The sequence below is a fragment of the Sapajus apella genome, unplaced genomic scaffold, assembly GCF_009761245.1.
Source record: "Sapajus apella isolate SASKATOON/1434 unplaced genomic scaffold, GSC_monkey_1.0 scaffold74, whole genome shotgun sequence".
In the NCBI taxonomy this organism is placed as follows: domain Eukaryota; kingdom Metazoa; phylum Chordata; class Mammalia; order Primates; family Cebidae; genus Sapajus; species Sapajus apella.
The window spans coordinates 8,207,106-8,221,975 of NW_022437014.1; the positions used below are offsets into that span (position 1 = coordinate 8,207,106).

A 14,870-nucleotide genomic window follows, 5' to 3' on the forward strand; every position below is an offset into this window, starting at 1 on the left:
AGAGAGAAATTAGAAAGGCGTCATCCATTTAACAAAGACAGAAACTCACATCAAACATTCCTTGACCAAGCAGCTATTTCCTTAGAAACTTTGTTTTAAAGAAGGACTCTGAACTGTCACTGCTTCCTCCAAAGTCTATGAAAAGGGTGCTGAACTTAAGGATGCATGGCTCTGGGTCCAAGTGGGTTCTCATGCTGATTCTCTCTGGGTACAACTTTGGAAAATTGTTTCACTTCTCTGCTTCAGTTCCATCTTCAGTCAAATGGGAGAATAGAAACCCATGTCCTACCTCACGTAGTAGCTATGAGGAATAACTGTGCAACTTTTCTTGAACATAGTAGACAAGCTCTAATAAACACCAAGTTCTCCACTGTGACAGCACTATTAATAAACAACCTTTATTCTTCCATGGCAATGAGCCAAGTCTTTACCCCAAAATTCAACTAACTACAAGTCCTCAATTTCCAGATTCAAACAGCGCATTGGAATATCCTATTTTGTATAGGTCAGGGAATTACATTCAAGGAAAGGAGAAATGATCAAACATAGTCCAACATCCTTATAGCAGGGTGCCCTGAGAGAGGCTGGTTTCCCATGAGCTCTGTTATGTACCGGGACTCTGGCCACTGGGCAGACAAACCACAGAATGTCTGTTTTTCTAAAAAGGCCAAATAAGGACCAATGGTAGACCACGTTTTCCATGGTGAAGACCACAGATGTGTAAATACAACACTGAATTAGTCACAGTAGTAGCCATATAAGCATAGAACAAAACGGCAGACAGAAATACTCTGAGAGCTTACCTACCCTCATCTCATTCTTGATTTCTTCTTCCTTTCTTCTTGGCAAAGTCAAATAGTACACAAAAAGAATATCTCTTAATCATAAACATGTATGACTCTGTTGGACTCAATCACACTATTTAAGACAGCAAGCATACATTAAGACTAAGAGTCAATTTAATGTATTATTTCTGGTGCATTTTTTCCTCACCAAGAATAAGAATAAAACAGAAGGTGAGAAAAAATAAAACTAGGAGTCTGAAGTACATAACGCAAAATACATACAAATCTACATAAAATCCTAATACGCTGAGAGATCTTCTTAATGAAAACTATTTCATTCTGAGTTGCTGCTAGTTTGATGGAAATGCAGTTTATACCAAGGCCCACAAACCTATGGTTTCAAGTAGGTAGAGTATGATCATGAAAAGTTATTCTTTGTTAAGATTTATATCTCAAAGTCAAGCATGCCTTGATGGCAACCAATCATTATTCTCAACGCAGGTAATTTAAACCCAAAAAAAAGACACTATGGAAAAATACAAAATATTTACTCTGCCTAATGTAGCAACTCCTACTAAAAAACATATATGCTGCATATTTATGAGTTGTAGCCCACGGTCGTGGAAAATTCACTACAGAATAAAACCAAACACTGCATGATACGTTTAGTACACAACATGCCGTTTCTGCTCAGTACAAGAAAAATCTACTACGCAGCACCCAGCAGACACTAGGACTAACGGCCTGATAGCAGCAATGTGGCAGGTTGTTCTTTTCTTTCTGCTCCAGAATAAAAATTAGAATAGTAGCATCGTGGAATATCCCAATTAACCCAGTCCAATTCAAAATTCATCTTCAGAGCTGTCAGCTAAGAGCATTACTCGATCTTGCATGCTGTTGAATTCTCTCTGCTAGAGAAAGAAAACAGAAAAGCATTAAACTTTTTCTGCCGCAGAGCCAAGCTGAGAAACAGGCCCACTTTAAAAGACATGCTAACAAAGGAAGCCAAGTCAGGAGCACAGCCGCTAATCCAGACCACCAGGCACATCAATACGGCTCAAGCATCATTAAACCCCATGTGCTTTATTAAGTAAATGAGATAAGCAAAGAATGCTCTGAAACTGATTAGGCTTTGCTACTGTTGGTTCCATACCTTTCTTTTATGCCTTTTGAAGCCATTTCTCCTTCGGCGATTCATAACCTTAATGCTGTAGAGGGCTCCCAAGATGAACAAGGCTCCAGCTATCCCAACCCCTACAGGCACCAGCATCCCAGACATGTAACCAGCCTGCATAGAAAAGGAAACACACATTAGGATGCTAAACAGAACACTGCCCTGGGTTTCTCGTTTCTGCTGGATGGCAGCAGGTTTTCAAGACACATTGAATTCTTCTGTCTGCTTTGTTATAAAATAAAACCAAACCTAAAATACAGTAATTTTTTAGGGAGAAGACAACAGAGAGAGAGGGAGGCCTATTTGGGGGATATTTCAAATACACAGAAGTATTGAAATAAATCAGCTAGACCTAGTGGCACCTCCAGCCACTAGCTTATGCACATTAGTCAACAACAGGTTCTGATGACAGTAATATAATTTGTACTAAAGATGGATGAAGTGAGCATCTGAGAATGCCAGAACTATTAAAATGCTATAAATTGGAAATATCAGCCAGAGTCAAGCTTGAAGGAGGTCAAAGCTTTCTCTGGAATACTATGTTTTTTGGGGGATAAAAGGAGGGCCTTGACAGTGGTGGTCCTCTCTTCTCCTTCTTTCTGTCTGTCTTAGCTGTAATACGGTAAGAAAAGAAAGGCAAAAATGCTTGTGAGTAAAAGGTGAGGGCTTCTGAAAACAGCAAGGAAGAAAAGGGCCTGCAAAGGCAAATGGGGGAATGTTAAATATTGGAGTAAAGGTAGAAAAGACAAGGAGAGAGTGTGCACCTAAAATGAGTGGAGTGATTTCCATGAATGAATCACCTTCCCAGTAGACAAGACAAAGTTGGAGGTTGGGATGGAATTCTGAATGTCCCAGCCCCAAAGAAAGGAAGTGGCAGAGAAGGATGCAAAGATCACTGCCAACAACATACCTCCAAAAGATCCTGGAAGTGTCAAATTCGCCTATGTCTCCAGTGTCTCCAAGGTGTCACTATGGATACTTTGGTCCTCAGAGAGCAGGATGATCTCGACACATCCCTGGACTTGAGTAAGTAGCTCAGGACCTACCTAAGTTCAGGGCAAGGCCATTATACTCAGAGTGATCCCTACACCTTGGTCACTAAGACTCCTACGGGCTATCGGGGTATATACTAATCTATAGACCTTTCATGGGGGAACACAGATATTGGTTTGCCTCCCAAGAAGCCCCTCCTAGAAGCCTACCAATACAAAATGCATAGACAATTAAAAATTTCTATAAGTCTATTCATTTATATGACTATTTTTTAAATTTCTAATGCAGCGCAAACTTTTTAGTATTTTTCAAATTGAGCCAAAAACAGAGCAGGACAGATGATAAAAGTTTTCCTGAAAGTGCTGAAGTATGCAGGCTCTGATGTTTTCCCAACATTTCTCTCATGACTTCTGTTAAGAAATATTAAGTTTATCCTGCCCCTGTGGCTCCCTCGTGGAGAATACCTTTTAGTTTGTAATCAGTGGTAAGCGGGTAACAGCTGCCTACTTGGTATATTTTTGAGTTATGAGAAAATACAGAACACCTGTTTGTTAATAATAAGCACCTGTTCAGAGAGAATAAATACATGGATCAGAATCTGCTTGGGGCCTTCTACCTGGAATGCTGTCAGCCCCTGAGGCTCTCAGCTTGGTAGGAGGCTGGACCCCCAATAGACCCACTTTGCTGTTCTATCTGGATGTCTGCCTCTCATTTCCTTCAGTGCCACCTGGGTGGGGGCCTCCGGGCCATGCTGGCTCTCAGTAGATATCCAAGGAATACATCAGACCTTATTAAACAGTACAGTAGCACCTTCCTCTTGTGCTCAGCCAGCTCCCTTACTGGTTCTGCCTTCCAGAGTCTTAACTTAGGGCAAAATATGGAAATTTTTCCATTAATTTGAGAACGATAGCACTGTTCCTCAGCATACTAAGTATTTTTCCCCAAGAAACAAAGCCCAGTCATTTTTCAATAAATTAACATGCTTTGTAGAAGCCCAAACTTTTTCCAAAGTTCTTCTAAATCTACTTAAGCCTTATGAAAATGCTGTAATTTTCCATGTGGGAAAATATTGAACAACAGCAAAGTGTTGGTACTCACACAAGAACTGTGAATTTGTTTTTAATTACCATTCCCAGAGTGCAGAAACACATACATGTTGAAATCTGATGAACTTTAAGCCCAGATGATTAGGCTTTTCAAGTGCAGTAACATTTGAACTTTTGGAAAGTCAACTTGATCAGCCTCTGTGCAGGTCTCCTCATACTCATAACTTAATCCCACACCAGCAACATCAGTATTCTCAAGTATGTCATCATTTCCACATTTCTTGACACACTTAAGCTTTTTATTTCTGGAGCATTATGTTTTCAAATTTACATATATATTTGTAAATCAACATATAAAACTATGTATACTCATCATGTACAACACGATGATTTAAAGTATACTTTCATTGTGGAATGGTTAAATTTAGCTAGAGCTTTATGTAGATTTAACAAAAATTCCATTACATCTCTCTCTTTTTTGTCTCCTCTATTTTTTTTTTCATCTTTTTTTGTGGCATCTCCCTTGCTTTGAAATTACAAGTAAATTACAAGATGGGAGCAAAGCAACCTACCATCTTAAGATATAATTTAACTATTCTTTCAAAACTGACTAAGGGAAAATAAACTCTTCTTTTAGAATTGCTCATGACTTGGTTTCTTCAGCAATGAAAATAAATAAGACAACATGCACATATTTTTAAGTTATAAATTCTGCCTAGTACTTTTTCTCTGTTCCAAATTATTGCATGTACACATGCCCCAAGACGAGACACCCTGAGAAAGACATAATTGCACCAATGTATTATTCCAACCAGGAATGCATAACCTGAATCTAATCATAAGAAAACATCCCACAAACTTAAAATATATTCTATTTTTTAAAAAGACTATATTCTGTAAAAATGTTAAGGTCGACAGCCAGGCGTGGTGGTTCACACCTGTAATCCTAGCATTTTGGGAGGCCAAGGCAGGCGGATCACGAGGTCAGGAGATCAAGACCATCCTGGCAAACATGGTGAAACCAGATCTCTACTAAAAATACAAAAATTAGCTGGGCGTGGTAGTTCACGCCTATGGTTCCAGCTATTCGGGAGGCTGGGGCAGGAGAATTGCTTGAACCTGGGAGGCGGAGGTTGCAGTGAGCCGAGATTGCACCATTGCACTCCAGCCTAGGCAACAAAGAGCAAAACTGTGTCTCAAAAAAAAAATGTTAATGAGATAAAAGATGGCTATAAAAATGTTCCAGATTAAAGGAAATTAAAGAAACATGACAATTAAATATGTTACATAATCCTAGAGTGGATTCTGTAAGAGAGGAGAAAAAATACTTACAAAGGATATTTTGGCTTTGTTGAAAAAAAAAAAGAAATATGAATGCCAGATGCCATAAAAGTATTATATCAATAGTAAATATACTCAAGCTAATAACTGCATGAAGATCGGCTTAAAATATATTCCCACTCTTAGGAAACATACACTGAAGTATATAAGGGTAAACAGGCCACAATACGTGCAACTTACCCTCAAATGGTTCAGGAAAAAAAGAGGACAATGTGACAGTAAATGATAAAGCACGTGGAGTAAAAACATGAACAACAGATGAATCCAGGTAAAGCTGTAGGAATGTTCTCTATACCATTGTTGTTCTTGTATCTCGTCTGTAAATTTTAAATTATTTATTTCCAAATAAAGTTTTCAATTTTAAAGTAAATTTTAAGTCAAAATATTGCTAAACGTACTTGTTTTTGTTTGTTTGGCTTTGGAGTCTTCTTTGTTTGTTTGAAGTCAATGAGAAACGTATCCTTCCTTCTTAGGATAAGGTATTTGTTCAGAACATCTGTCATCAAGAAAGTCATAAGAAAACCAACTGTATGCCTAAAGTCTGCAGATTGAGACGGCATCCTTATGATTTCTTTGCAATGATTGTTCTCAAACTCCAGCATGCATCAGGATCACCTGTAAGATGTGCTACAATGCAGATTGTTGGGCCCCCTTCCCAGAGTTCCTGGGTGGTAGGTCTATGGTGGAGTCTGAGAATTTGCACATCCAACAAGTTCCAGGTGATGCTGATGCTGCTGGTCCAGACTCTACATTGATAAGTGCTGCTATGAAGTGTAGTCTGGGCCATTCATTTTCTAGACAGTTTCCTAAAGCTAGAAGAAATGGATCGGTTTTATTGACATAACAACAGGCCTGGTCTTTATTACACAATTAAAATTGTTATGCATCTTCAGTTTTGAGAAGCAATTTAGATGTTGAAAAGATATATTAATGGGTAGCCAAGTTAAAACTTGTCTAACAAGTATCACCACCTTAAGTATCACACTTAGCCAAGAAGATAGTGATGGAATTAATATAGGAACTATCCTTCAATATCCATTCTTTTCTTCTTCTACAGCAAAAGAGCTTCCAATTTGGGATTAGGCACAAAAAAAATATAACTTCTACTTGCCTACTGGAAAGCAGGGTATCATCATGTGGTAAGTTTCCCCAAGAAGATATGTCAGCAGCATATGAAAATTTCAAGATATGTTCTATAAAAGGGGAGGAGAACTTTTATGCTTCCCCCATAAGAAAGACAGAGTACTTTTATCTTCCTTTTTAAAAAGAAATAGATGTCATTAGACTCCCCCTTTTTCCTCCTTCCTCTGGCTAGAATATGTACATAGCTAAGTTAGCAGTGTCAACCAGGATCATGAGGTAACCTTGGGAATGTGAGTCACAAATGGTGGAGCATCAAATAAAAGAAGCTTGGGCCCTTGTCATTGTGTCTCTCTCCACTAACCTGTAACTATCTCCAGACTTAAAAACAAGAGACCACAAGGACTGGGCACAGTGCCTTATGCCTGTAATCCCAGCACTTTGGGAGGCCAAGGCAAGTGAGTCAGATAAGGCCAGGAGTTCGAGACCAACCTGGCCAACGTGGCAAAACCTCCTCTCTACTAAAAATACAAAAATTAGCTGGGCATAGTGGTGCATGTCTGTAACTCCCAGCTACTTGGCTGATATAAGAGAATCGCTTGAACCTGGGAGGCGGAGATTGCAGTGAGCCAAGATCATGCCACTGCACTCCAGCCTGGGTGACAGAGCCAGACTCTGTCTCAAAAAAAAAAAGAGAGAGAGAAAGAGAGAGAACAAACTTCTATCTTGGCTAAACCATTGTCATTTGGAGTTGAGGAAGGCACAGGTTATCTGCCATTCACAGCTGAACTTAGTGTTAATATAGAAAGACTAAACAACAATAATAAAAGGAATAATTCAGAACTTTTGAAAATACCACACTTTCTAGAATCCAGCTTACCAGTGGAGGCTCAGTACTGGAACAATTAAATGAAGCTAACCTGACAGAATGCCCTGGCTTGCCTGAAAAGCCCAGTTAAGTATGTAGTTTGGTTTTCAGTTCTAAGGGATTCTGTGATTTCATCCAACAGACAATAGTTTTGTACTCAAATAGCTTCTGAAGATAATGACTAACAAGACTTTAATAAATGATGGATGAATGGATGGATGGATGGATGGATGGATGGTTGGATAAATAGAGAGTCAGGAAGATACATGTATATATGTTTATAAGATCTATGTACATATATCTTCTCAAACTCCAGTATGGATAAGGATCACCTGTAAGACTTGTAAAGGAAGATATATGTACATATGTGTGTATATACCTATAAATACACATATCAAATTAGCCTATAATAGTTCAAGCATGGAAGAAGGAAGGGAATATAGGGAAGACTTAAACGAGTCACTCCAAGAGTCAAAAGAGGAAGATAGACGTACATATGACAGTACTATTGGAGTCCAAGATATACTTCTTCCAATTTTTTTTTTATTAAAATACACTGACAAAAACACTACAGAAGGAAGTGATGAGAAAGCTGGAAAAACTTCAGAATAAGCCAGAAAACTAGAGATCACACACAAAATTATTTCTTTTGATAAAAAGGAGCAAGGAAATGGTACCAAGATTTTGAAACAAACTAAGAACAAAGAGTTCTTAGGAATAAAAATAAAAAAGGAGACTTTCTCTAAAACTTCACAGTTTTTTTAAGGGAATGGTGATGCTATATATAGATGCAGATAAGAAATTTATCAATATCAAATTTCAAAACAGGTTACATGCAAAAATTTATTTTCTTAAGTCTTTTTTTGGCGTTGCTTTCTTAAATAACTCAGGATACTTTCTATGGAAACAATGATATATGAATTCCTAGGTTAACATAACAAATCCTGATTTTCACTGTATCATATTTTCCCCTGAAAAACAACATGAAATGCTACCAATGTAAACATATCCAGTTCTAAACCTCTGAGCTTTTCTTCCCCCCAAGTTCTTCTCAGTCCATCTGATCACAGCCCACCTTTTTTCACAATTGGACCCATTACAAATACCAAAATGGCCTCCTTCAACAGGCTTAAAATTTTCAATGTCACTTTTAATTTATATGAATACAAAGTAGCCTCATTCTCAAAAACTATATGTGCTAAATTTTACTTAGAAGCAGACATAGTGAGGAGAATTAATACAATTATATAAATTTATTTGCAACTGAATGTTTTCTTTTATTCTTTAACATTAAGCTGTAGCAAAATAAACAAAAATTCAAACATGGGGGAAATTGACTGCAGGCAACAAAGAAGATATGGAATGCCATAAACAGAAATATATTGAGACTGGTGAATTGGAGGTAGCTCAATATCTGATCACTGAAAAGATTTCCATTTAGCTGAAATCTCAGTGAAATCTGAGCTGGGCTGTAATAATGGGATCTGACACAGGCTACAAGGAACTCAGGACTCCATCAGTATCTCTATGAGTAATTCAGTTTAAAATTACCAAGTAACCAAAAGAGAAAACTTGGAGAGGTTTGAAAATCAAAAGAAAATGAACACTATCAGCCTGGAAGTTAATATTGTCAATCACCATGTAGATGGCGGAATTAATGCAAAAAAAGAAAATCTTTTTCTATACTGTAGTTGGCCATTCCAGACAGGTCAGCTCATCAACACCTCGTAAGTGGCAGCACTGTGATAAACTACACATCTAGAGAGTCCCATATTGGCACACATACAAAAAAAGCTAGATGGAATGGGATTACAATCCTGAAATTCCCGAAAAGAAACTCCACCTTGATATGTCAACGATATCATTCTATTGAGCATACCCATCAACGTAAATTCTTATATTCTTATAAGAGTGAATGGTGCACCAAAGAATAAGGTGTCTCCTGTGTTCTAAAAGAAGAGATTTAAAAGGAAGGCCCTCTTTTATGCAGAGTACCTGCAAGTGGCCCTGAATCTTTAGATAGATTACCAGAATCAGAATAATAAACTAAAGCTCCACTACTCTGAAGATATTTTGCCTGACAAAGCTATATGCCCCTAAAAATAAATCCAATGGAAGAAAATACTTTTCTTACCTTGTCTTTTAATTTTTCCATCCAGCTTCTCACTAGGAAAAAATGAGATAACAAAATGTAAATAGCCATTTTTAGTTATATTTCATATTATTAAGTTAATTTGATAAATTTAAGGGTTTTTGTATTAAATACAGTAAAAGGATTAACAGTGTAACATAATGACAATAAGGGTCTTATTTTTATTTCTACTTATCTAGAAATGCAACAGAGAGCACAAACATCCCTCATGTCATTATTAGATAAGTGGAGAATATTTTTGTTTGCTAAATGTTTTTCTATTATTATTGAATGATTAGTGGGGAGGTGTGGGCAAAGAGAAAATCTCCTTTAAAGTATCAAGTTCATTTATTCTCTGACATCTTTTCTTTGGCTTCACTCCTCGTCTTTCTCAGTTTGTAAGCCCAGTGGGAATGCTGCACTTGAATCAATATCAGAGGGCAGAGATTAAGGTAGGAAGGGAAAATGGGCAAGCCCAGGCTGCCCAGAGCTGGCTCCAAAGAGAAGCATTTGCAATCATATTTACTGCATGTTCTCACTCATATGCGGTTGAACAATGAAAACACATGGACACAGGGAGGAGAGCATCACACACTGGTGTCTGTCGGGGGGGACTAGGGGAGGGACAGCGAGGGGTAAGGAGTTGGGGTGGGATAACATGGGGAGAAATGCCAGATATAGGTGATGGGGGGATGGATGCAGCAAACCACATTGCCATGTATGTACCTATGCAACAATTCTGCATGTTCTGCACACGTACCCCAGAACCTAAAGTGCAATTATATATATATATATGAAAAGAAAAAAAGAAGTAAGGATTGAATGAAAGGCAAGAACAAGAAATATTTCTGAAAGACACATAGCTTGTGAAGTGTACCATTCTATAGCAATACAACCACTATGGAAAATAAAAGCAATGACCAAGTAATGTTTATAAAGCCAACTGAAAAAGACTGATCAACTATGAAATTTTATGTAAACCATAGTTACAACCATTTGGAAATACAAAAATAAGCCAAGAGTAGAAGGAAGCATCAATTTCATTTTTGAAATACGCGTTAGAATGGCCATGTTAAGGTTGGTTTGAGGTTGTTGGTGTTTTTTTTTATCCTTAATTACCTTTCAAAGTCATAATAATGTTTCAACATTGAATGATGATTTACTTTTAAAAGTAACGGAAAGGAGGAAATAAGAAAAAAACATTCTCATTTTACCTTTATTATCAAGCAAAGAAATGTGTAAAAAACAAAAAACTTTTAAGATTTTCTGAAATTTTCTCTGCTTTTCAGAAGCTTCAACACATAGGAAGGAAGGAAACAGAGTGGAAAATTTTTCTTATGAAGAGTCAGATAGTAAATATCTCAGGTTTTGCAGAGCGGATAGTCTCTGTCACAGCTACTCAACTCTGCTCTTGTGTAACACAAAAGTGGCCATAGATGATACATAAATAAATAGGTTCAGCTATGCTCCAATACACTTTATTTATGGATATTAAAATTTGAATTTCATGTAATCTTCAAATGTCATAAACATTTTCTTTTTATTTTTTCAACTCTATTAAAATGTAAAGAGCATTCTTTGCTCAGGGGCCATATAAAACCAAGCAGCAGGCCGCATATGGGCCATGGACTATAGTTTGCTGACCCCTGGCATAAATATACTTTAACCAAGAAGTCAGTGCCTCTATTTACAATCTGACTTTAGTAATAATATACCTGAAAATACTGATGACAGCTAGCGTGCACACAGCTCCACCCCTTACAAAGCATGCCACATTTATTGTATCACTTGATCAGCAAACCAGTGACAAATATGAGAGTCTGGTCAGATCATGCTCAGGGAAGAGATGAGGAAACTCGGGCTCAAGAGAAGCTAAGAGACTTGTTCATGGTTAACCAGTGAGTAAAGAGTCACTGGGGCCGGGCACGGTGGCTCACACCTGTAATCCCAGCACTTTGGGAGGCTGAGATGGATGGAGTTCAAGTAGCCTGGCCAACACAGTGAAACCTTGTCTCTACTAAAAAAAAAAAAAAAATTAACCATGTATGCTGGCAGACATCTGTAATTCCAGCTCCTCAGGAGGCTAAGGTAGGAGAATCACTTGAACCCGGAGACAAGATCACACCACTGCACTCCAGCCTCAGCAACCGAGCAAGACTCTGTCTCAAAAAAAAGAAAGAAAGAAAGAGAGAGAGCGAGAAAGAGAGAAAGAGAAAGAAAGAGAGAAAGAGAGAAAGAGAGAAAAAAAAAGAAAAAGAAAGAAAGAAAGAAAGAAAGAAAGAAAGAAAGAAAGAAAGAAAGAAAGAAAGAAAGAAAGAAAGAAGAAAGGAGGGAGGGAGGGAGGGAGGGAGGGAGGGAGGAAGGAAGTCATTGGAACTCAAACCTGATTTTAAAACCCAGGAGTAAGACTTTCAAACTTCCAATTTCTTTTGGTGATAACTACCACTCTTCTGCTCCTTCAGGTTGAAAATGTGAAGATACCTTCGGCCCTTCTACCTCCCTCTGGTCCTGGCTTTGATCTCCCATGTAGAGCCCTTGTCAAGACCTCTCTCTTGTCCTCCCCTTCTAGCTCCCTCCATCTCAAAGGGATTCAGACAAAGATGGTGGTAGTCAATCAGGATAAGAGCAGGGTCATGGGAGATCAGAAGAAGAAAATCTAGGAACCTCAAGAATAAGGCCAGGGGTTAGTGATTCTTGGAGTGGTTCCATTTAGAAGGGAGATTCACCACTGATTCACTGAGTGAATTTGGAGAAACTCTGGACCCACAGCTTCCTTATGTAGAGAGGCAGCAACACCTGTCTTCCAAGATTGTTGTGAAGATTAGAAATAACACGTGCCAAGTGTTTAGTACAGAAATCTAGGGCAGGAGGGGAAGAAGAAAGTAAAACATGAGTATATAAACTGAAGCAAGATAATGTTTCCAATTCATTCATTCATTCAACAAATATTTATTACATACATTGTGTTTGATCAGGCGTTGTGCTCTAAAGTGGGTCAATAGAAGTGATGGGACCTAATTCCAGTGAGAAAGGGGTTAGGCCACCAAGTTTATGATGAGAAGTGGATGACAAGCAGCAGTGTAGGAACCGAAAGAGTGAGGAACAGAGAGGAAAGCCAGTTGCTAGAGTGCAAGGCAGAACACAACAACCTTTGAAGCAAGACACTTGCAATCAGACACTCGGTTGGGTATTACACAACAAATAGAGCAAAACAAAAGAGAGGTGGAGGCAGGAATGTTCATATGAGCACCTAGTGGAGGAGGCAAGATGGGGCAGGATAGGGATAGCCTGGAGAAGAGGAAAAGGAGGCAAAGACCCAACCCACAGTCCAAGGCACTGATTGGCTTGTGTACTGGAGGAAACTCATTGCCAAGAGAAGCATTTTTTACTTAGGCCTTATCAAGCCAGGCTTCACTGGTAAACTGTCCACATCTTAGGTTCTTAAATTTCAGAGAGTCCTACTTTGGATGATTATCTAATGAAGTAATTCCCCACTGAAGGCAAGAAGGTGCATCAGTGCAAGATCTTTACATGTGCGCAGATATCTGAAGAAGTATGTTCTATTGATCTAGTTCAATAATTCATAGTACAGGGGGAGAAAGGCAGGCAAAATATTCTTGGCTGGTGAGAGAAGAGAGTGAGTGAGCATTCCGGTGGGCACAGGTCTAAAAAGGTAGAGGAAACAGCATTCTTAGACTGTGTGAGCTTGAAAATGTTTCCCCAACTAAGAACATTAGACCCCAGAGGGCCATGCCTTGTGCTTCTCAGGTATCCACCAGGGTCCTCCACATACTATTGGACACTCGGGTGCTTAATAAGTATGTTTCCTTCTTTCAGAAAATATTTATTTATTTTAAGTGAGTTCACAATCTTTGAGTAAGCATGATTCTTATTCATGAAGATCCTGTGAACAGTTTTTGAGAAAACAGTCAAGTTGAAATAAATATAAATTTTCCACAATGAACATTTTAAAACTTAAGGAATAGAAAATGATAAGAGAATGCAATGCAAGAATGAAGAAAATTATAAATATTTTTAGTTTAAAAAAAAAGATGATGGCCAGACACACTGGCACATGCCTGTAATCCCAGCACTTTGGGAGGCCAAGTTGGGCAGATTGCTTGAGACCAGTCTGGGCAACATAGCAAGACTCCTGTCTCTACAAAAAAAAAAAAAAATTAAAATTAAAAAAAAATTAAAGATGGTTATTTATAAACAGGAAATCTGACAACTGCAATTTTTTTTAAATAGAGAAACATCACAGTAATTAAATAAATATGAAAAGACACAGCTTTTCAGAGGTATGGAGGTGGAAGGGAGATTTGCAATCCATATCAAAAGCTTTATTAAGGTTAAAATGTTTTATATAAAGTTCCAGTTATAGAAGACTTGTATCTTAAACAATTAACCATAAATATGCACAAAAATTTTGTTTAAATCATGTCCACAACATATTTATAATAGAAAGGAGCATGTAAACAATATTAATATCCAAGGTAGGATTGGTTTAAATACTGAAGGGAAAACAAAACCTTAGGATATGTCTACAAGTACAGTATTATATGAAAATAAAATTATTTTTAAAATACTTAATGGCAAGATGTTCTTCAACTTATACATTGCAAAGGAAAATATAGTATAGGATAATGTGAGCCCAAGTTTGTAGATTAAAAAATATTATGTGTAAAATTTGAACAATGCACATCAAAAATGATTTTTCTTTTATTTTCTATATTTTTAGGATTTAGCAAATCACAATTTCTCACTACTTTTAAATTAAGGAAAAAACACATTTTACAAGAAAACCCCCAAAATTCCACAAACATTTGCAAATTAAAGTTAACAGTAGATTGCTGATAGGGAACACAAGAAGTTAGAGCCTTTCCACTTGGCTCACAGCTCAGCCTACAGCTACGGATTCACTCTAATCCTACTGTTTGTTGTTGAAATTTTATTTAATGCAAATCTGAGAGCACAGTGCTATATAATAAGGCCTCTGGTCTCCTTCTAGTAGAGAGAGAGGTACACAGAAAAGTAGGCATTAATAAAGCTCATATACAACAAGACTACAGCTAATATTATACTCAAAGATGAAAGGTTTAGGGCTTTTCCTCTAAGATCAGGAACAAGACAAGGATGCCCACTCTTGCCACTTACATTCAACTTAGTAGTGAAGTCCTGGCCACAGCAATTAGGTAGGAGAACAAAATAAAAGCCATCCAAATTATAAAGGAAGAACTTTGGCCAGGCACAGTGGCTCACACCTGTAATCCCAGCACTTCAGGAGGCTGAGGCTGGTGGATCACTTGAGCCCAGGAGTTCAAAACCAGCCTGGGCAACAGGGCAAAACCTTGTCTCTACAAAATATACAAAAATTAGCTGGGTGTGGTGGCACACTTGTAGTTCCAGCTACTCAGGAGGCTGAGGTGAGAGGATTTCTTGAGCCCAGGAC

The 14,870-nt window shown here is 37.9% G+C and overlaps 1 protein-coding gene across 1 annotated transcript in view; it reads right to left on the reverse strand.

The window, feature by feature from the left end:
* Positions 1-373: 373 nt before the first annotated feature.
* Positions 374-14,870, reverse strand: part of ARMH4 (armadillo like helical domain containing 4) — a 138,139-nt gene continuing 123,642 nt past the window's right edge. The window contains exons 5-7 of the mRNA XM_032251182.1: positions 9,422-9,453; positions 1,939-2,073; positions 374-1,696 (exon numbers count right to left, since the gene is read on the reverse strand). Of these exons, the coding sequence (XP_032107073.1) occupies positions 1,628-1,696; positions 1,939-2,073; positions 9,422-9,453 (236 nt within the window). The 3' untranslated portion in view covers positions 374-1,627. The remainder of the gene's footprint in view (positions 1,697-1,938; positions 2,074-9,421; positions 9,454-14,870) is intronic.